Source organism: Aptenodytes patagonicus, chromosome 17 (assembly GCF_965638725.1).
Source record: "Aptenodytes patagonicus chromosome 17, bAptPat1.pri.cur, whole genome shotgun sequence".
Lineage (NCBI taxonomy): Eukaryota > Metazoa > Chordata > Aves > Sphenisciformes > Spheniscidae > Aptenodytes > Aptenodytes patagonicus.
Window position 1 is genome coordinate 11,972,554 of NC_134965.1, and position 21,629 is coordinate 11,994,182.

Consider the following 21,629-nt stretch of genomic DNA (forward strand, 5'->3'; position numbering starts at 1 on the left):
TTGTATTTCCTCCTTCTATTTTGTAGCTGCCAGCGATTTCTCCTTCCTTCTTAATGTTAAGTTTGGTCATTAAGGTATCGTGACCAGACAAACTTTGCTCCCATTACTAAGTGTTATACAAGTCTTAGACTTGTGTACCAGTGCTTTAGAAGAGTGTTTTACAGAGTTGGGTCTTAGTAATACTAACTTCATTACTCCCTACTGGTAAAGAAACCATGTGTAGGCAGCATCTCCACTTTAAAATCGCTTTACATCACCAGAGCAGACAGTTGGGTGCTCACGTACACGGGAACGTGGCTCAGGGTCATTGAAGCACCACGCACATCATGCTGGGAGCCAGACCTTGGCTGACATCAACTGGCAGAATTACAGCTAAGTCCTTTGTGGGGATTTGGTTTATGCTCCTTCTGGTGAGCTGAACGTAGCAACTCCAAAACCGTGCCAGACCGCACTCCACACGGTAAAGCTGCACCTCCCGAGTATGGCCATTGCTTTGTACCACCACACCTTGCTACAGATGAATCGGTCAGCTTTGCAGTATGTTGAAGCTACAAACACTCCATTCATTCATCCCTCCCATTCCAGCTGCACTCCCCGTAAGAGGTTATTGACCAAGAGTGAGACCTGCAGGAGCAATGTAACTTGCAGCTTCCTAATATTGCTGGGTGTCCTAAATAACGGATACAGGAACTTTCTTACCTCACCTCCTTCTCTCAGACACTATGAAAAAGAAGCCTTAAACATGTCATTATTATAATAATTACCCTTGTCTTTGGTACCAGCTCCTTTTCCTGACCCAGAAAATAACTATTAGACCTACTAGGCAAGCATCACAAATACCTTTTACACAAGAATACCTTCCTGCCCAGCACTGATGGCCGACAAGTGAACAGTTTGTGACTGGTATCAGGGAAGAAACTAAATTAAGCTCCACAGATTAACAGAAAGTTGGTTGTAAATGCTCTCATAATAACGAAAAACATCAGTTTAGACTTTGAACTGATCTTGCGTTGCATTTTCACAGCACCAGGCACTGCAGGAGCGTGACCCAAGGCTGGGCTTCGTGGACTATGCAGTACCGTTATTAATAAGCAAGTGTATTTCCCTGAGCTCTGAAAAGTTTGTGAAAATATTTGTTTTTCCCACCTCTCCCCATATACAAAGGTTTTAATAAGCTTTAACAAACGTACAAGCAAACAAACCCTTAATTAAAAAAAAAAAATGAAATTCCTGAGCTGAAGGCTTCTAAGTAACCTTGACAATCCCCACACATCCAGGTAATGATGGAAGAACGTATAACTGAGATAAACACGGTGATGGCAACGTCCCTGCCCTTGCAGGCACGGCCAGCGGTACCCGTCCCACCGCAGGGTCTGCACCAAGAACACCGGCTGCCACCCCAGCCAGGGACCTCCTCACAGCCACAAGAGTTACCTGATTTTCCTTTCAATTTCCAAACAGCAGAAACAGATTCCTGCACGTTAGTGCTGGAGAGTTTGCAACAAGGGTTTCTAATACGCTTATGGGTTCGATGCTTAAACCCACCTCGGTCGCTGGCACGGACTGCTTTGACCACAGCGGTGGAAGATCAGACTGCTGGGAATACTGCAATGTTAACACGGAGTCACTCCTCTCCCCCCAGTTACAAGCGCATTGTCGTCTTTTGGGGGTTTAATTTTTGCTGTAAACACACCTCGTATGTAACCGTTCATCTGCAGATTCTTCAAACACTGGGTCACACACTTTGAGTGATGGTTGTTTTATTCTTTTATTAAATTGTCATTGGTACTGGTTATTTGGTGCGTCCAAACCAAAATATTAAAACTGCAAGCTAAGAGAGCAGCAACACAGCATATCCGTTGTAAACAATTTATTATTATTTTCTACCTCAGTTACTTACAGGAAAAAAGTCATAAAAAAGAAAAAAAGAAAAGCACAGATGGACTATTTACAAAAAATGAGAAAATTCACAATAGCCGAAATGTTTGCAAATCATGCACACTAAGACAAGTTCACAAAAGCAAAGCAATTCATAGCAAAAAACCCCAAACAAAATAATAAGAAGCCATACAGATTAAAAAAAGCTATTGCCTGCAGAAAAGTAAAAAGAAAACTAACCAATTATTACATCAAGCATCTTTAATGAAATGAACAGCATAGCCGTGTATTGTAGAGCCTTTGACACTGACATTTTAAACAAGTGGATTAACAAACATTAAAATGCATTACAGTTCTACTGTAAGCATGCAATTTACTTCTCACAAACTTATAAAATGGGTAGAAACACTTAAAGAAAAACGGAATTTAAATACGATGTGTGTTTTCTACCCAAAAGTCCAGAATCTGGTCTCGTTAAAAACAAAGCCAATGGATGGAGGCATTATCACATAGGTTTGCAGCTCTTCTGCGATTTGGGTGGAGATAGAGAGGCGCGATACAGCTTAAGCTCGCGGGGGAAAGCACGTCCCTCTTGCCAAAATTTAAATGATTTGCCCATGATTTGCAAGCAAAGTCTGGAAGTAGAAGCGACTGCACGGAGTATGCGAGAGCATCGCTGGCTGCAAGACGAGGGGGTGGTTAGTGGCTCGGAGCTGGGGCAGGGATTGCTGCGGGAGGTGCAGTAACTGCCTAAGCCCTTTTTTTTGGTGGCTTCTAGCCATGGCCCTTGCCTGAGTACGGCAGCTCTAGAAAGAGCCACCAACCCAAAGCGAACGAAACAGGAGAAAACACGCGTGGGTCTGCTACGCCTGCAGCCGCCAGCACCACAGGGTCACGCTTGCGGACGCAGGGCACTCGTTTTGAATAATTAAACCCTGCGTTGCTAATGATCCTAGTGACAGGAGACGCTGGTCTCCCTCCACCCTAATTACGATTTGCGCTACTGCTGAACGTCTCTGTGTTAAAAAGCGCCAATATCTCTCTTTGGGGCTGCTTATGAGACCCAATCATCATTTTTGCTTCCTTGATAAAATTATTTCTAAGAAGTTTGTGAGAAGTCATGCCTTCATAACGCCCCTAACCCCAATCCTTGTGAGTTACATTCCAAGTGGGCATTAAAAACTCATAACAAAGCAGAGGAAAAAAAATAAAAAAAATAAAAAAATAAAAAGCAAACTCAAAGCAGTGAGGATATGGAGCCTTTAAAAAAATAAAAATAAAATAAAAAGTCCAGTCAATCAAACCAGCCAGTAAGAGCAGCAATTTTTCAGTGGACATTGATATTAAACATGGACCACCCAGGCTTTTTCCTCTCTCTCTCTCTCATTAGCACTGTAGTAAACCCCGATTAATTTGTTATGCATCTTTAAGAACTAGTTGATAAAAATTATGTCTTGTGAAATCGGCAAATAGTCTGCAAAGTGAAATAAGAACAGAAATTAATAGATTAAACTGAAAAGATAAGTCCCAGAAATTAAAAAAAAAAAAAAAAAAAAGAAGACACAGAAAGGGAGTGATTGCAATTAAAAAAAAAAAAGGCTATGTACTGAGTTATAAAGGCCTAGAGGAAAAAAATAACGTGATGGGAGAAGATAGAGCAGTCGCCAAAGTGATTGCGTGTGTCTCGCCCGTGGAGTAAGGGCACGTCCCCGTGCCGATAGGAAACAGCGGAGGATGCGGGAGGGACCGTCCAGGGGACCCTGCCAGCAGCTCCGGCAGCCGGTGCTCCCCAGTACAGAAATGGAAATGCAAACAGGTGGATCGTGACATTTGTAGCCTTGTTTCACTTGGACAACAGTAAATACCAACAGGACAGTTCAATTCAGATGGGCATTCAATTTTTTCTTCTTTTAGTAAAAAAGTAAATAGGCAGCGTAACCAAAGGAGGAACCGGAATAACGCCCGCTGGCAGGTGACGAGGCACCGCAGGGCAGAGCCCTGTGGGATGGTGACTGCTAACAGCACAGGGCTGCAATGACACCCTCCGGGGACGACCCCGGCTGCAGCCCGCCCTGCCAGGCTGATTTACTGCAGCACAGGCACCAGTGCAGGAGAACAGGTTTCACGACGCAACTGTACTGTAGTAAAAAGCACTGCCAGGTCTCCTCTATAATGAACCATCAGAATACAGCTGTATATTTGTATGTATTATATGTATACTTATACATACACACCGCTGCGGTTGCAACACCACTGCTGTTTAGGTACTGCGGTGGCGGGAGGCAGCCGAAGCTCTCAGGCACGCTGCCTGGGATGCTCCTGCAGAAACGGCCAAGTATTTTTCTTTTCGAATCATGACACTGAGCATTTGGGCATGACAACTTATTAAAAAAGCAGTTTTCAGATTTCTCTCCGTCGGGTTCGCACATGCTCCTATCTCACCCTCCAAGCCACAGCTGTACCACGGGCCCCACGGGTACTTCTGCAAGCGTCAAAACACGCGAAGGGAAGGGTTGGGGGGGTTCGGGCTCTTTTGAGGAGGGCTATGTGCTGGAACCACGCTTATGCTATTTGTCCCGTGGCACTAAACACCTTTCCCCAGGGCTGGTTGGTCAGGCTACCTACTCGATTCCTTCCCACCAGTGCCTGGAGGAGGGGGAGCGAGGGCTGCAGGAGCCCTGTGCTGCAGGATGCGGCTCCCCCCAGCAGAGAAGGGCGAAAGGAGAGCGGGGAGAGCCACGCAGGCACCTGAGACACGGCAGGACACAACCGTGTGAGCGGCACTTATTTCCACCGCTGTTCCCGTGGCAGGAGCGAGCAGTGCTGGCACATCCCCATCCTCAAATCCCGACCCGCTCCCGAAACGCTCCCTTGCACCCTGAGTTTTGCTCCCATGGTACAGGGCTCTCTGCTCCCAACACTCCTCTCTCCAAATGCCTGGCTCCAGCGAGGGAGACACCCCGTCCTGCTGATGGGCATCAAACCCCTTGTGCCGTGCCTCCTGGCAGGGGGGTTCCCGCACCCCACGCCACTCTGACGGGTTGTGTTTCTGGAGACCGGAGTCCCAAGTCGTCTGAGAAAAACCGCCTAACCACTCTATTAATGGTTCTGATTGCTGTTAAGGAAAAAATTATCCGAGTGGGAGTGGAGCAAACACCACGGGCAGAGCTTTAGGGCAGGGAAATCCAAGCAAGGCGACGGAGGACTCCGAGCAGCTCCCCTTTGCTGCCCTGCTCCTGAAGGCACAACTGGCGCCTGCAATGAGATGCACCTGCTTTTCAGTGGTGACAACCCGCTTTGATTTTCTTCTGCTTATTCAATCTCTGTAAGAGACTGAAAACAACTAGGAAATAACTGGAAGGCTTGTTTTGAAAAACCAAGCCCTTAATAAAAACATATATAATGAGGGCTAGAGTAAAACGGTACCTCTGCTGTCAGCTGGCAGACACGTTCCTTTTAGACATGTTTATAATTAAAGTCATCTAAGCTCTGCCGATTTTCATCATTTAACTTATCAAAAGTGTCTCTCATTTAGCTGCCCTCATACGAATCAGCTGGTACAAGGAGTTGTGAGGGCCCGGGAGGAAAGTGTGAGACAACATGCAAACACCTTCTGAAGCCTCCTCCTTGTATTCAACTACTAACGGCTGCAATCCCTGCCTGCCTGGACCTCTGCCCACCGGCTCCAGCGGAGCAGCCAGGGCCAGCGGCGGTGTCACCCCCAGGGGCAGCTGCCTGGTCACCTGCCGCTGCCGACCCTCTCTGCCCGGCACGCCGCCCCGGCAGCCCCGCTGTCAGCCCTGACACCCTGGTTGTTTCGGACCTGGCCTGGTTTGGGAGGGGGGTAGCACAGGTGGGAAAGAGGCAGATGAGTTTAAAGTAGAGCTCTAGCATTTGTGAAGTTTAGCAATTGAAATCAACCCCTAATAGCACTGTTTCCCTTGGTGTTATCAGTCCTGCAGAAACCAGCTCCACTGAAACTACCGTCCCAAGGACATTATTCATCTTATGGGTGTTAATAATACGTATGCTTCCGATGCAAGGTTCCATCCTAATGACCTAGTGCCGAACACAAGGCTGTATCTTTGCCCCAGCATGCCACAGGTAGAGCCGAGCATCCCTCCACATCCTCACCCATCCTAAGGGACCTTCCCGTTGAGGGTGTTTGGTTTTTCCTCCCCGCGGAGCTGCTGCCCCCCCCGCACCCGCCGGTGCTCACTCGGTTTCTCAATTACCCTGAGCAGAGCTGTGCTCCCACCGCTCTCTTTCTAAGCCGCTGAGGCTCCGTGGCACTGGGTGGTGGGACTGCTCGTGCGTGACCCCTGCAACAAGCGCGCTCATGAATTTAACGCAGAGCGCACCGGGGTTTCCTCGCCGCAGTGTCCGGGTTGGCTTCAGCTAAGCCATAAACACAGCAGCGTCGCGTTGCTTGTTCGAGCTGCCCGGGAAACCCCAAGGTGAAAGGAAAGGAAACTGTGTCCTGTGCGGTTTCAGCCCCACCTGCGGGATGTGCTGGAATGGGAAAGGGCTTTTCACGATCCCCGCTGTGCCCCGCAGCCAGCCTGCAGCGCGGTGCAGCCGCCCCGACCCGGTCCCACCGCCGCGGCAGGCGGCAGCCACGCCAAGGAAAGGGGGAAACCGAACCGAAGCCAAACCGAACCATCAACACACGGCTAGAAACTATTCCTTTGAAGGACACCAGCAGTATCGATAAAGAACACAGGAAGGTTGGACTTCTTACTCCAAGACTGCACTTGTAATGAGTATACACTTACCGCAGGATAGTATGGGAACGTGTGTGCGAGTCTCTGTGTGCGTGTGTGTGTCTGTCTGTGTATCTATCTGTAGTATATATAAAAGAAAAAACCCATCAAAGGGAGGGTAATAGCTCTTAGATTATCTCTGTTGCTTTATGTTTTAATTTAAGAAGTTTGTTTTCAAATAACCAGTACCAATTTACATGTTAGTAAAAATGTATTTAAAATATGTATATAGAAATATCTGTTTTAAAATAGTAAAAAAAATTGTTGTTGTGTGAGATGCTCCCTGCAGACTTGCCTGTCTCAGCTTGCAGCTATGGATTTAAAAAAAAGGAAAAAAAATAAAGAAGGAAAGAGGGGGGAAAAAAGTAAATCTGCAAATGAAATGTACGTACCTGGGAACTGATAGCTGTAACTTGGAGCAAATCCAGGATATCCTCGGCCATACGTTGCAACAAAATTTGGGTAACCTTGATCACAGAAATGTAAAAAAAAAAAAAAAAGAGAGAGAGAGAGAGAAAGAGAAGTTTGAAGATTAATAAAGGCTTTTTGTTTTTAAATACAATGCAAAATGACATGGAGGATGGGTGAGACTTGATTTTACAGAAGGTATTAAAAAACGAGATTTATTCCGCTCATGCAAAACTGCAGAAAGGTTTCATTATTATCTTGGATAGAAACATCTAGAGCTTGCCTGCCTGGCTTTGTGCATGAGACCTGTCACTCAGGTAATTAACATGCACTTTGGTATCTGAAGTCCAAGGACTGTGCATACTTGTTAGCTGGAAGAGTAAATGCCAAATGCTAAGGCTAAACACATAACACAGGTTTGCTCTGACATTTGGAGAGCTTACAATGAATGTACTTTGCTTCAGAGCTATTGACAGTTGGAGATTAAGGTAGTAGTAATTCTTTATCCCGGGAGTGTGAAGGACAACAGTTAACACATCAAAGAGTTAGAGGCAGCAACAGCAATGAGCCAGAGAGTCAAAGAGCTTTTAATTTTTCAGGAAAAACCCAGGTATGAGAACCGCTTCCTAAAGCAATTTCTGAGATACGCGCAGAAACGCATCCGACCTCAGGCAGCTTTTGAAGTTTTATTATGACAAAAATACCACTCGAGATCATTTTGTTAATAAAGATGCTGAAGTAAATGCATTAAGTGGCAACTCTGCCCGCTCTAACACAGCGGCTGGGAGTGAAAGGTAGTGTCGGTAAGAGAGCAGAGCCCTCGGGGGGCGGTGGACGCGGGAGGTCCACCCGCGGGTGTTTGATGGACAGAGGTACCACCGGCTCGGCTGTCAGCCCCGCGCGTGCTCGGCCAAGGGTTTCACCACGTTACACAGTGCATGCCTTGCCAGCATCGCAGGCGGTTAACTCTGACAACCAGGCCAGGGGAGAGGGGTTTCACTCCCCAGGCAGCAGGAAGGTTTGCATAGGTGCTGGAGGTCACACTAGTCCCTAAACGTGCGTGGGCTGGCACCAGCCAAGGGGTCACACACTGTGACCCCCCCGTGTTTTAACTTCCCAGCCCTTATGCAAAACAGTTGTCCTCTCTGGTCCCACCGCAGATGTTTGCTACAACCGGTACGGCCGATGTCACAAGCTGTCCTGTACAGATTTCCTAAAATTGCAACCTCACTTCCGATCCTCAGCATTCCCTTGCTTGGTTTTCTTAAAAACAGGAACTACCCTTTGCAATTCCCGCGCAATAAATGCCGCGTAACGTTCCCGCTGACTGTCAGTGTCAGCCAGTCCACCCAGAGTCCTCCAGTCTCCAGGAAAGACCTCTCCAGACCAAGAAACCATCACGAAAAATTTGCTCTCACTGCGTCTGAAGTCAGTGGAAATCTCGGCAGTGACGACAGCAGCAGCTGGGCTGGACCCTGAGAACAGTTTTAACGCTGAATGGTTCTTCTGGGGGTCTCCTATCTCTGCTCTTATTTATTCTTTAATATACTCATACATTGTACAGCTATTTTTTTGCTGCAGCAAGTCCCTCCATTTCTGATTAGATTTATATATACATATAATGTACTATTAATCATAATCTAAAACTGAAAGATAAAAATGCTTGGATGAATTTTGATTACGGGATTAAGCATTGCCAGGGGAAAGCAGCCCTGCAATCCCAGGACAGCACGCTGCGGCTTTCAGCAATATGTACACACCGCTTAGCCCTTGTGTATTTATTTCACAGCTCAACAGCTGGATTCCCTTAAAAATTAATCACCTCTGTCATTAAATCAGATCTTTCAGAGTTAAGCTTTACAAACCCTTTTTCCTTTTTTTTAAAAACAACAATATTGATAAATGGATTGTTTGCTAAGTAAGTAGCGCCATTAACACCACTGCGAGCTCCACCATGAAAAATCACTCTGTGGCGTCCGACCGCAGCCCCTCTCCTTGCCAAGTGGAAAAAATTAAGTTTTATTCCAACTCGAACGACTCTGAAGCAGACCTGTCAGCTCACGACTGTCGGGGCCGCAGGGGATCGGTATGCTGGGCAGCGCCGGAGGTTTGCCCTGGGGAGCAGGGGCTGCAGGTGCAGTCCCCATGGCCCCGACTGGACCAACACGGCAGTGGATGGCAGCTGCCCGCGCACCCGTGGTGTTTTTGGAGCGAGCATCGCAGTGCAGGATGCCATCTATTCTGCTGCCCTGCCCTGGGATGCTCTGCGGGGATGAGGATGCTCCTGCCCCGGTGGATTTGCCTCCAAACCCAGGGCAGCGTGCAGCAGCAGACCGGCTCTCCCCAGCCAAACCCGGCTGTGCCTGACGGCAGCAGCACTGGCAGAGCTGCCTGAGGGGCTCTCGCCTGCATCGCCAGCGCTCAGCACTCTCTAGGTCAGGCAGATGAAATAATAAATTTATAATACAACATTACTTCAATTTTCCTCTTCATTTACTGCTGCAGTGCCCAGCTCTGCTCTAACGAGTCAAAGCCCGATCCGTGCAGGGGAAATTGCCTGGCTGAATATCAACAGCGCATTAACACCATGCCCATGTGGATGCTTCATCAAGCCAAATTATGGCCATGCTGACCTACCCACCATTTCCATTAGATGCCATTCTTATCCTGCATTGGGCACTGAACAGTTTATTTGCTTCAGTAGTCCTGGGGAATGATCAATCTCTCTAATTATCCCTTGTTGCTAAACCAGAAATCCAAGTTTTGCCTGGATTACCTCCTCCGAAGCAAGACCCTCCTGTCTGTGGAAGCACAACTCAAACCCAACAACCAAAACTGCTTTCACGCCACGACTTCCACCCAGCCCCTGTCTGACATCAATGACAGCAGGTCTGACGCACCCACCCTGCAGGCTGGTTGAACTTCCAGCCCATGTGCTGGAGCCTTGCAGAGCCCCATCTCACAGCGGACCAGATCCTGCCCTGTGCTGGATGCTCTCCGGGCAGGCCTGGCATGCAAGGTGAGAGCGATGGCTGCTGGAAGCACAATGCTGCCCACCCGACGGTCACGCTCAACTGGCTGTCACACTCTTGGTGGAGGCAACACCCGACGCGGCCACGGAGTCCATTACCACCGCAGCGTGCAAGCAACTGCTCAGTGCAGGGACGGTCTTCCAGGGGAAAGCAAAGGCTCTGCTTCCAGGATGAAAACAACTGCAAACAGGTGACACCGATGTTTTTACTTACAGTGTACCTGAGGGCATCACAGCGTTCCTGGTGCTAAAGCCCATCCTGGTGGGCCCATGGTAAAGCCCAAGCACTGCAGGCATTTTACAAAATCTGGGCAAACTGCCCTGCCTCCCATTCTGCACAGGGGAAGTGTGGCCCTGGAAACCGAGCAGCTTGCCATCGAGCATGCACAAGGTCACTGGAAAGGGAGGAGACGTGAGCCAGACTCCCGACTCCCCTCCGTCCCACCAGCACCTCCAGAGGGAGAAAAGGCTTCTCTGCTCCAAGCGGGGAAGTGTCCACAACCACTGAACCAGGCTATGGAAATGTCTTTTCATTTTTAAATTTGGTGATCCAAGATGGACAAAGCTCATGGTTAATATGTGGGAACACTGGGCACATTGGGGCCTGGGGACATCTGCTTTCAAAATTAATTCAAATGTTCCAGTAAATGCAGGAAAATTATTGTCTCCCAATGTTGTTCAGAACAAGGAACGCCAGGTCCTTTGCAAGGAAAGGCACGTTCCTTCTGCCAAAGCATAGCAACATAATCCTTCTGCCATAGCTGCAACAAAAATGCTCAGGATCTTTCTCAAAAGAAACATGCTGTGACCTTGACGTGAGCACCTGTGGCGCCAGGGAATGCAAACCAAAAATCATCTCCTACAGACACAAGGGGTGGTCACATACTAGGGAGCAGCCATGGAGAAGAAACATCTGCTGTAGAAGTTTCTCCCTTGGTCCAACAAAGTTGACCTATCTCCTTCTTCAAGGGAATTAAAGAGCTAAGGTAAAGCTGGCCGCAGCCGCGTTCGTCAGTGATGGCTACAGCGGGTGCTGCTGTAGGAGCCCAGGGGGGTTCTGGTAAGTTGTGCCAGCCCCCCGGGAAGTCTGTGCTGACGAAGGGCTCCCCTTCCTGAATCCTGCCTCAGAGGCAGCTGCTACTCTTTTAAATGGAGTCTGATGGAAAAAAGGAATGACTTTCTTTGAAGGGCACAAGCTTCTTTTATGCATGAGTTCAGCCTACCTAGATTAAACGTGTGCAGTAATGCAGAGCCCTGCTCTGCCTTGTGCAGTGATATAAGCAGCCTGTTAGAGACTTTCTGAAATCTGGTGTTCATATCAGACATCATTTTGGCAGTCTGGGGGTATAAGCTTTATGGGCCGAGCGCTCCTCTCTCTGGAGGGGATTGCAAGTTAAAAAGAGCCCAACTTTAATATTAAACACCAGCAAGTCTAAGATGCCCATTGCCAGAAGAAATGAGTGCTGTGGGGCCCCAGCTCAGATCAAGCAGAGAGGCGGTCACCTCCAGAGCTGGGCGTCACCGCTGGGACCACCGCAATGGCAGCTGCGACGTCCCAGATGCACAGAGCTGCTTCAGATGGGAGGGCAGACAGAGACGACCTGCTGTTAATGTTGCTCCTCGGTTGCTTTCTTCTTTTCTCTCTTTTTTTCCAAGTTTTCAGGTACAGACCTGAATGGAGGGCAAAAAGCCGTGGGGCAATGCAGTGACACCCACACACCCTTGGGTGAGGGGGCTCCTGGTTTGCACACCAGGACCAGGTGACGGAGGTGAGGCTTCTGGGCGCATGGCAAGCTTCTCAGCCACTGAACCGCTCCCTCTCAGCTGCAGATGTGTGCGTTGCCTGCTAGGGGGGACACGGTGCCTGTTCACGAGCATCCATGGGGCTGGGGAGCAGCTCTTCCTGATGGGTGGGCTGCCAGGGAGAGAAAGATCACTGCAACTGAAACCACTCCAGCTCACTCCTTATGCAGAGTGGCTAATTAATGTTCCTGATCTCCCCCGAGACTGCGTGTGTCCCACCAGCAGACCAGCCCGAGACAGCTCAGAAGCAGTCCTGGCAAAAGGCTCAGCCTGCCCGTGCTCTCGGAGTCAAAAAATCCTTTCAGAAGAACACTTTAATTTTGTTCCAATCAACCAAATCATCACAGAAGCGGCTGCCTACGCACCTTTAGACCCCGGCTGCTGCAGGCTCCTTGGGGAGGCTGTGATTAATGAAAAAGACCAACTTCCTTAATAGCTTTGGAGGGAGTTGCTCTCCGCTCTTTCCTTTGGGTTGTCTCATGCGTTCGTTCCTCTGATTCCCTCCTCTGCCTATGAATGGCATCTGGAGAAGGTGACCTTGAACAAGGGCTTCTGGAAACAGGTATAAAAATCCTCCAAGAGCAGCCCCAATTGCTCTGTTTCAGTCCAGCTAGGCATCTAAAAGGAGGAACGGGGTAGGGCTGACACCAGCCTCCTGGGATCTCAGCAAAACGCTCGGCTACTGCAGACGCTGCCTCTGGCGGTACGTTACTTTGTGCGCCTCGTCGTTTGATGGGTTAATTATGCCCCTCTCCCTGTGGGGACGGGGTCCCACCGCCGCGCAGCTGCTGGGGCTTGGGAAGGAGAGATGCGGGCTCCCCGCTGAGCCGCTGCCCATCAGCCCCCTTGAAGCCAACTCTTACAGGCAGCCTTTGAAAATGGGGATTTATAATGGCCATCCAGACAGCCTTGCTCTCATGTGTTGCAATTTCCTTGTTTAGCACTTAATTATTTAACACCGTGCCACTGTAGCAAGCAGTAACTTGGAAGATGAAAAAAACAGCTAGAGCAGATAATGAAGCATCTGGCCTTCAACACGAATCAATCATTAATTCTGAGCAAGTCACTCTGATTTGAAATCTAATAAGAGCATGTTGCAAGACCAGCCAGAGCAGAGCCGGTCGGGGTGACCTGACCCACCCCACCGCAGCAGGATGGGGATTTGCCAACAGGCACCCGCATCGCTTGCTCTGCGCAGATGCAGATCCACTCGCCGAGGGCTTCTTCCCTTACTTCTTACGGCTTGAAACGATCTTTTTCCAGAGAGGCAGCCCCAGTGGGAATGACTCACGCCACACCTGAGGGCTGAATTTTCCCTTCAGGTCACTGAGGCAGACCCTGGCTCCATTCACTCCTTGCCCGGCTGCGAGGAGAAGGGTTGAGGCAACTCTGCCCGTGGTGAGCAGGAGAGGGATGCTGCCCTGGGTCTTTTTGCCTACCCAGGGTGACCTGGGCTCTCTCCTCCAGCAGCCGGGCGGGACTGGCCAGCAAGGCGGCATGCACCACCTCCACCATCCCAAACCTCAGGCACCACAAGCGGAAAAGAAAGAGAACAGAAATGAAGTACACATGCTCGAGCACACTGGGAACATACAGGTATAAAAATCACAGACTGACTAGAAGAAGATAAATATTTTAACCATAAAATGCAATTTCTAAACACTATGGGGCAGGGTGGCGGTGGACTGTGGGGACAGAAAAATAGATGATCAGCTGAAATAACCGAATTACACATCCCAGAAATGGATCGCTCCAGCCACACGAACAGAAACACTATTAATTCAGAGATAAAGCAAACATGGCAGGAAAGTTTTCCCTATCAAATCAAGCGGTGCCTGAAGTCAGACATCTCAGCATAACAGCCTGATACTCATAGGAACCGAGTCCTCTGACCTGACGCCCACTCCAGGAGCCTTGGGGTCCTCCAGCATCTCAGGCAGCCCATGTACCTGCTTGGCAGAGCTCAGGACAACCAAGCACCAGCTTTCAAGGCTGGTTTTTGTGCTCAGCTTCTGGGATCATCTAAACCTGGGACAGAAAATTCAAAGCATCCTGGAGGGGCCACGTACCAGGGACAGGGAAAGGCTCATTTCTGCCTGGGAACACCTCCAGATGCCCTCTCGTTCATGCATGCTTTATGGACACAGCAGGTGACAACTGAGGGAAAGTCCAGTGATACAAAGGGAGCAGAAAGTTGAAAATATATGGGGTTTTACAAAAATACGTTGGCAGTGGATTAGCAGCATTTTGGCTTAGTAAATCTGAGGACAGAGTATCAAGAAGTTGTCACATTATGCAGAAAGAAGAACTATCTAGGCAGAAACAAATGAAAACCAATTATAACTAAATAGACCTCATGCACAAATAGAATTTTGCCATTAAATATCATTTATCCCATTTAATTAGTATTTTCTGGACACAATACTCTGGACTAAAATACCATTCCATCTCCTTGAAACTTGTAATTATTGTTGCAACCTATACTGTTACGCATCTCCCTGCTTTCTCCATCTTGCATGCCATTTAAGAACCGGCAAGATTTTCAATTATCTATGCTGAACTGTCAAAGATACCTTTAAAAGAAGGGGAATAATGTGTGATTCAATTCCTCTAAAAAAGGGGAGAGATCATTTTTAGTCAGAATGAACACACTACATCTTTCATCATTCTATTTTTGTGAGTAAGAGTAAAACAGGCTATTTAAAACATCCATTTAAATGCACATTTTTATATTCCAGGAAGCGGGGGGGGAGTTAATAATTTACCACAGACAGGCTTATTTTCCCCACTCCACCCCTGCTGAAGTTTTAGACTCGCACCCACACAGGTGCAGGGATTTGCTCACCCCTACGCCTTACGTGTTCAGAAACCAGGGAGACAACACGGGAGCCGCTGGCTCCGGGAGACGTGTGGTGGCTACGGCACTTACCCAACATTCCCATCCCTAGCATAAAAGCGTCCATGGTATACGGTAATCCACGTGCCCTTCCTCTCGTCCCTGGTGGAAACATCACTTCTTTAGGTTGTGCTTTCTTACATTCTACCTATTGAGCAGAAACATGTACAAATGAGATGCAAATGAATTCCATGTAAATGTCAAATGCAGAACTGATCTACTTAAGGGGGGAGTTTTATTTTTAGCATTTGCCTCCCCACACCACCTCCCCCTCAAAGGTGAACTTTAAGAATAGCGTAAACGGATTTAGAAGAGCAAATGTGTATGTCTCTTTAAACACACATAGCAAAACCCCACTGTAAAAATGACAGAAATGCTGATTTAAGAAGTTGCCGTGTTCCTGAAAGGAAAACCTGTGCTGCGTTCAGTCTCAATGATACTCGCGGGCGTGGAATGAATGGAGGGAGGTCTCCAGCACAGCTCTATTGCAATCGATAACAGAAAATGACTCTTGGTGATCATTACAAAAAGCTCCTTTTAAAATAGGAATAAAGAATCAATATTTCTACCCAGTAGAAAATTTCTGTAAACCCTATTAATAAATGATCTGCATTCTTTCACTTCCAGTTACCCCTGCTGCCTTTTGCAGTTGCTTAATGCCACTTGAACCACGTTGCGAGTCTCCGCCAACACCCTGTGAGAGGTGGCGACCCAGCCCAGCTGGCAGCAGGACCCCCAAGACCGCCAGCCACACTGCCGGGTGCTGGTTCTCAGCCTCTTTTTGGATGGGAAAAGGGAGAAATAAAGCACTTTTCCATGTTCTCCAGCACTGCCGACTCGCCCCCCCCAGCACACTGCCCCCGCGCTCCCCTCGGCACTGGTGCTACGGCTGTGCCGGTGAGCTGGTTTGGAGCTAACCAGTTATCCCGACCCATTTCTATGGCTCTACACCTTACTCCATGCCCTGAGCAACCGGAAAATGGGCAGACACGCAGTGCAGCCCTGCACGGGGTGCGGGGAAGCCCCAAGCTACCGTCTGCCCCACCTGTACAGTTTGCACAATGAGAATCGCTGGTTTAAGGGTAAGGGTCTCAGGCTGAATCCAGAGGTTTGAGCTTTATGCCTCTAACTTTGTTCTTCAACCAGTTCCTCGATCCTCTTTGCACATTTACGCTCCCCCCCGGCCCTTGCCTGGCCAGACCAGAGTGGGAGCAGGGGTGCCGCAAGCTGGGGCCGTGCTCCCAGCAGACCTGGTGGCACAGTCACGTGCAGCCCCTCTGCCCTCAGCCCTCCCATCCTGGCCGTGGCACCGCCAGCCTGCGGGCAGGGGCTCAGGAACAAGGCTGCTTATCGTGGAGGACTAGGAGGGTCGGCTCCAAACAGGGTCATGTCTCCTGCATCACCTCCATCACTCGCACAAGCAGGCAAAGGCGGGTGTGCGCCCCACACGCAAGCGTGCAACTACCCAGGCAAACCCGGGGATGTAGGATAATATGGCTAAACGTCTCGGTGCCTAATAGCCTGATCAGTGACTGTGTATTCATTGTCTTATGAAAACCAACAGCCTGTTCCTAGGCAACCCGATCAGCGAAAATTTCAGGTTTATGCAATTTTCATTTAGGTAACATAAAGGTTAACTGACTGTAATGGGAGTATTTTAAACAAAACCACCTACTCCTCCCCTTTCTGCTGCAAACCTCCACAGACCGTATTTACTTTGCTTGCTTGCAACGCTTCCCGCTGCCCCAACCCAGTGAAGTTTGGAGCAAAATTCTTCTGGAGTTCATCTTTTGCTATTTTTCTGCCAAGAAGTGTTTGGGTCCTTGCAGGAGGCAGCAGGAGAAGGGCAGAGAGGGACCGGGGACAGCTGGAGCGGGGAGGCGTGTGTGCACAGCCCGGACACCGCTGCGCAAGGGCAACAGGGAAAACAGGCGAGCAGGAGCAAGAGAGCTGTTGAAGAGACCCACTCTCCGGACATCCCAAAACTCGGGCACAGCCACAACAGGGCCAGCGATTCCCTCCGTCTCCTCTTCAGTGCTGCTGGGGCACAGCAAGTCCTCTGGGAGAGAAGCACCCCAGTGAGAGCTGCGACGAGGATCAACCTCCACACCCCTGTCCCCCGCACACCCACGCACACCATGCACACACACAGACTCCCGCAGGCACGTGACGGTGCAGACACACTACTGAGAGCACAATGGAGAGCCCAGTGGTGCCCTGTAGGGTTCCTGGGCCCTGATATTAAGACAAAAAGAGAAGGAAAAGGAAACACAAAACTTCCCATCATTGAATTCGTCAAGCAGCCACTCGCACACTGAGGTGCTGCTGTCGGAGCGGGGCTGGGGATGAGGACAGCACAGGGTATGTGTGCCCGGCACCCAGCCCCATCACTGCCCTGCGGGGACAAAGCCTTCAGAGCTTCCCAGGGAGGCTTAAGCCTGAGCCGTGATGGTGGGTTTCAGCCTAATTGGGCTGTGTGCTCCCCTGAAACCTCGGTGCCCCCAGAAAGCCCCACAGCCCAAAGCCAGCAGCCTGCTGCTACCTCCCCTCTCCATCAACCGCCCCCGAGAGCCCAGGGACACAGCGAGCTCCGAACACCGAGCACCAGCACCAGCCTCCCTCCCCGACACCCCGCACACCAGCACAGCAGCTCAGCAATATCATCTCAAACTGTCCTTTGCTTATTTTTAATCAGAGGGGCATTTAACAGGAGTATGCCAATCTAATTTCTCCAGCCAAATGACTGGGAGTGAGCACCAGAAGTGTGTCATTTCATTTCGCAACCACATTTTTTGGGTTCACCACCACTCCAAATGTCACGGCAGCATTGGTTACACCTCGCAGCTGCTTGCGCTGCAAACAGTCAGGATGATAAAAACAATCTAGCCTGGCTCGAGGGACAATTAACAGGAAAATGAAGTTTGGATTAGCACCGTTAGAAACAATAACCCAGTAATTAGCTTTTGCAACCACAAAACAGCCTACCGCTGCTCTCTGAAAGACTAGCGTAATTTATGATTTTCACAGCACACGAGGATATAAAGGGAATGGCAGCGAGCTGCAAAGAAGTTTTAACTGGGATTTAAAGGGGAAGAAAAAGTCACCAGTAAGAAAGAAAAATAATTCCTAAGCTTTTGTAAACAAATACACCCCATATCGAAGGCAAAAATATTCTCCGTTATCCAGCAGAGACTCTTTCCCCCTGGGAGGGATGACATGCAAGATATGGGACCAGGAGCCCCGGCCCTGCTCTGCCATCCCTTGGGAAGGGGCTGCGTGATCCCGGCCCGGCAGCACGCCTCGGGTGGATTTTTACACTCCCCATTCAGCAACGTCAGGCCTTGAGGTGCTCTGCAGAAGCTGCCCACGCACCATCCCATTGGCAAATGGGGAAAATGCAGCAACAGGAGGTGTTGCTGCTTGTTACCGGACCAGTGGTGGGCTTGGACGGTGCCTCTTCACCAGCAGAGGCAGCAAAAGGGGAAAAAAGGGGGCCAGGCTGCTTTTCCGCAAAAAGCCAGCCCGCTTGGCTGGCATGGGGAACAGGATGGAGATGGCCATAACCATCCCGCAGCCACGGTTACCCTGAGGGTAAAACTCTGGAGGCAGCAGGGATGTCACACGCGTGCTGGCAACGCGGGACGTGCAACGGGGCTTCTCCAAGAGGGAATGGATCTGGATTTATGAGTCAGTGCTCAGCTCTGCACCGCATCACCCCCAAGAGCCTGCCTGATGTGGGTACTTTGTACATAAATCTGGATCTTGTACAAAGTTTCAGTTCAGCATTTCTGTACATCTTAATAATTTCCAGATTTTTTCCACGTCCCCTGTATGAGGGATGTGCTTCACTTTCAGCAGCCTAACAAAGAAAGTTTTAACTCTAAGGCTAAAAAAAAAAACAGCAGGGAAACTAAAATTCACTATTTTTGTTTAGTCTAGTTTGGAGAATTAACATTACACTGGGGTACTCGTGGGTCAAGCCGAGCAGTCAAAGCCACTAGAACCCAGGATGGCTGAGATGGGGAGTGAAAAGCCTCTTATACCCAGCACAACAACACAGGCTGTCAGCTCTCAGCACCAGGATGTCTCAAAAACCATGGCTAACAGCCTTCCAAGGAAACCAAGGCTATTTTGAGGAAAGCAGAATGCGCACATATTCACAATGCACAAAAAACCATTTTACCACCCAAAGACAAGGCAACTTTGTCTTGCCAGCAACGTGTGATTCACAGTTAGTTGAGATTCGATTACCTTGGGGACGCCATGTCATTCATGCCACGGCAAGCCAAAACTATCGCTCCTCTAACAGAGAAATCTGTATTCGCCCAGTCCTGCCGCAAAGGCAGGGCTACACCAGGCAACAGAAGAAAGGTTATAAGCATATCTTAAAAAACCCATTAGATCACTGACAAAGGTGGGGTGGGGACAATGAGGTCAGAAGCTGCTCAGCACGTCCTCAGACCGTAAGAGGAGAAGTCGGCGGCTACAGGAGAGCAGAGGAGTCTGCCAGCGTTTCTTGTGATTCATCAATGCAGTTTGTCCCCCAAACACCTGATAACATCCAGCACTGGGCAGCTCCTTCTCGTCCTGTGCGGGCTGGAGAACCCAGCCACCCTTGGAGAACCTTGCAAGGGCGGCGTCACTGTACAGCTCACAAGCTACACAATTTAAAGCACGTTGAAGACAACACTATAGGAATGCATCCAACCTGCAAGCGGTCTGCAGTGTCCTTCAGCTGACAGATGGGGTTTCCAAAGCCACCGCACCGTCAGCCCCTCCCTAGCACCACTAATGTCAGTGACACCTGGCGTACCTGCCTGCCCAGCGCTGCCCTGCACCGGGTCCTATCGCCCTCACTCCTGCAACAAGCCCTCTGCAGAGAACCTGTTACCATGACCATCGGCCTCTTTGCACGACAGTTCATAGCGGTGCCCATATATGCTCTCCCACAACAACAAGCCATGTGTCAGGCTCCAGCTCTACAAGCTGGTAGTGATCCCACAGTAGGAAACAACGAGCAGCGATGCTCTCCTGTGACTTGCTGGCAACCAGACCCCCCAGAGTCAGGCACACTTTTAGCCTCGGTGCCCGTATGCCCCATTCACAATGACCGCTCCCTTTTGGTAGGTCCTACAGATGTGTTCAATGAAGGGACAACCCCAGCTCCAAAGAGTTTCCCAGGGATTGCAGTGGGGTCCTCAAACTGGAGCTGCTGCATTTAATTTCTGGCCGCTGGAGGTTGTTTCTTAACTCTCTGGTTACTTGATTTGAGTGTAAAATGAGGGTTAATGCCTCCATTGAGGGCTGGGGGGGGGTGAGGGAGTGGCAAGGTGTGATGAGCTTGCGTAGTTTGCGGATTTGGGACAAAAGCATCAAAACATGCTTACAGGACTAAAACAATTTCCTCACAAGGGAGAAGGGTGATTTCTGGACCCAGATTAAGCACATGCCCACAAGAAAATCTCTCACATCCTATAACTTTCCCCTTTGTCCCTTGCCATGCCTTCTGGGCAAGCCAATGCCACTTATCATTTTCAGCCCTACAGCCACTCCCTGACCCAGACGCTTCGTATGCAGAGATGGCAGGGTCATTTGGTCAAGCCTCCCCGAAGACATCTGCTCCAGAACTAGCTACCTACAACACCCCAAACGCCTGCAGCCCAGGGTCGTGCCTGTAAACAGCCGAGCAGCACCACATGCGGCATCACCCCTGCACTGTGGTCCATGTATCCCCTCTCAACACAGCCAGCAAACTCATCACTGCCACCAGTTAGACACAAACTGGAGAGGCAGCAGGATCGTGCATGAGGCCCAACACCACATCTGGGGGTTGACATCTGCCTTCCATGGCGCCCAGCTGGCAAAGGACGCAGTGGCTTCTCAAAATCTCTGTGCAAGGTTGGAGGTGGTTTGTTGGCTGCACGTTGTGTTTCCTCCGCTCCTGGTTACTGCAGGGACCTCGGACACTGGTGGTCTCGCGCGCCCTCCTGCCTTCTGCACGTGGTGCACAGTTTAGCCTTTCCAGGGATGGAGGTGCCTTAGATGACAAAGTATTTGGAAGAAAACCCAAAGGCACATCGTGTGTGATATACACGTCTAAAACATCATCAAAGGCTGCCAGTCTGGGGAGAAGCCTGAAGAGTGCTGATGTATTAAAAATACCCACAACAAAAAACCCACAAAACCCACAAAATCCCACCATGAGAGAGAGAAACAGCCACAGGTGCTATGCAGTGTCAAAGCCTATTTTAAAACAGCCTAACATTTTTGTCAGCTGCTCCAGAGTCTGACTTGAGATCCTGACTTCAAGTGCAAAGCGCCTGGGCCAGGCTCGGCTCACCGCACCGCCTGCCGGCACTTGTCCCGCCGTATCTGTGATATGAATGACTCTATCACAGTGGGATCTAAAGGAAAATGAATTACTCCATCACATTTCTTTTCCAGCTACTTTTGCACCCCCTTATAAAACCAAATTTCTCTTTGCAAAGCAGCCTGCTCGTGTCAGAGGAACAATATTCTGAGGATAGCTTGTTTGGGTTTTATTTGTCCCCCCCCCCGCAATGTTTGGAGAGCATCTTTGGCCTCCCACGTAAATTCCAAGTTTCATTTATTAAATACCTCACTGGCATTTTCTTTTCGCTTTCACACTATTCATTTAATATTACATTTGACATTCTAAGCTTTACGGATGGCAACAGAAGCAGAATGGGTGGGCTAAAAATAGCCTGCCAGGGAGACGGGAGGCTAGAAATAGGCTCATGAACAACAGTAGCTCCACTACCCTTTGCTTGCCCCCGCGTTTTGGGAAATGACAGCATTCAGGAGATGAGAAAGAGCGAGCTCAGGGCGA

At 49.4% G+C, this 21,629-nt stretch overlaps 1 protein-coding gene across 15 annotated transcripts in view; it reads right to left on the reverse strand.

Annotated features, from left to right (window-relative positions):
* MSI2 (musashi RNA binding protein 2) overlaps nucleotides 1–21,629 on the reverse strand; it is a 266,353-nt gene that overhangs the window by 37,404 nt on the left and 207,320 nt on the right. For 14 of the 15 annotated variants that reach the window (XM_076354542.1, XM_076354531.1, XM_076354540.1 and 11 more), the window contains exons 9-10: nucleotides 14,813–14,927; nucleotides 7,034–7,108 (exon numbers count right to left, since the gene is read on the reverse strand). In XM_076354542.1, coding sequence (XP_076210657.1) covers nucleotides 7,034–7,108; nucleotides 14,813–14,927 — 190 coding nt within the window. Of the gene's footprint in view, nucleotides 1–1,706; nucleotides 3,353–7,033; nucleotides 7,109–14,812; nucleotides 14,928–21,629 lie in introns of those variants that run through there. The other variant, XM_076354544.1, reaches the window with a different exon arrangement.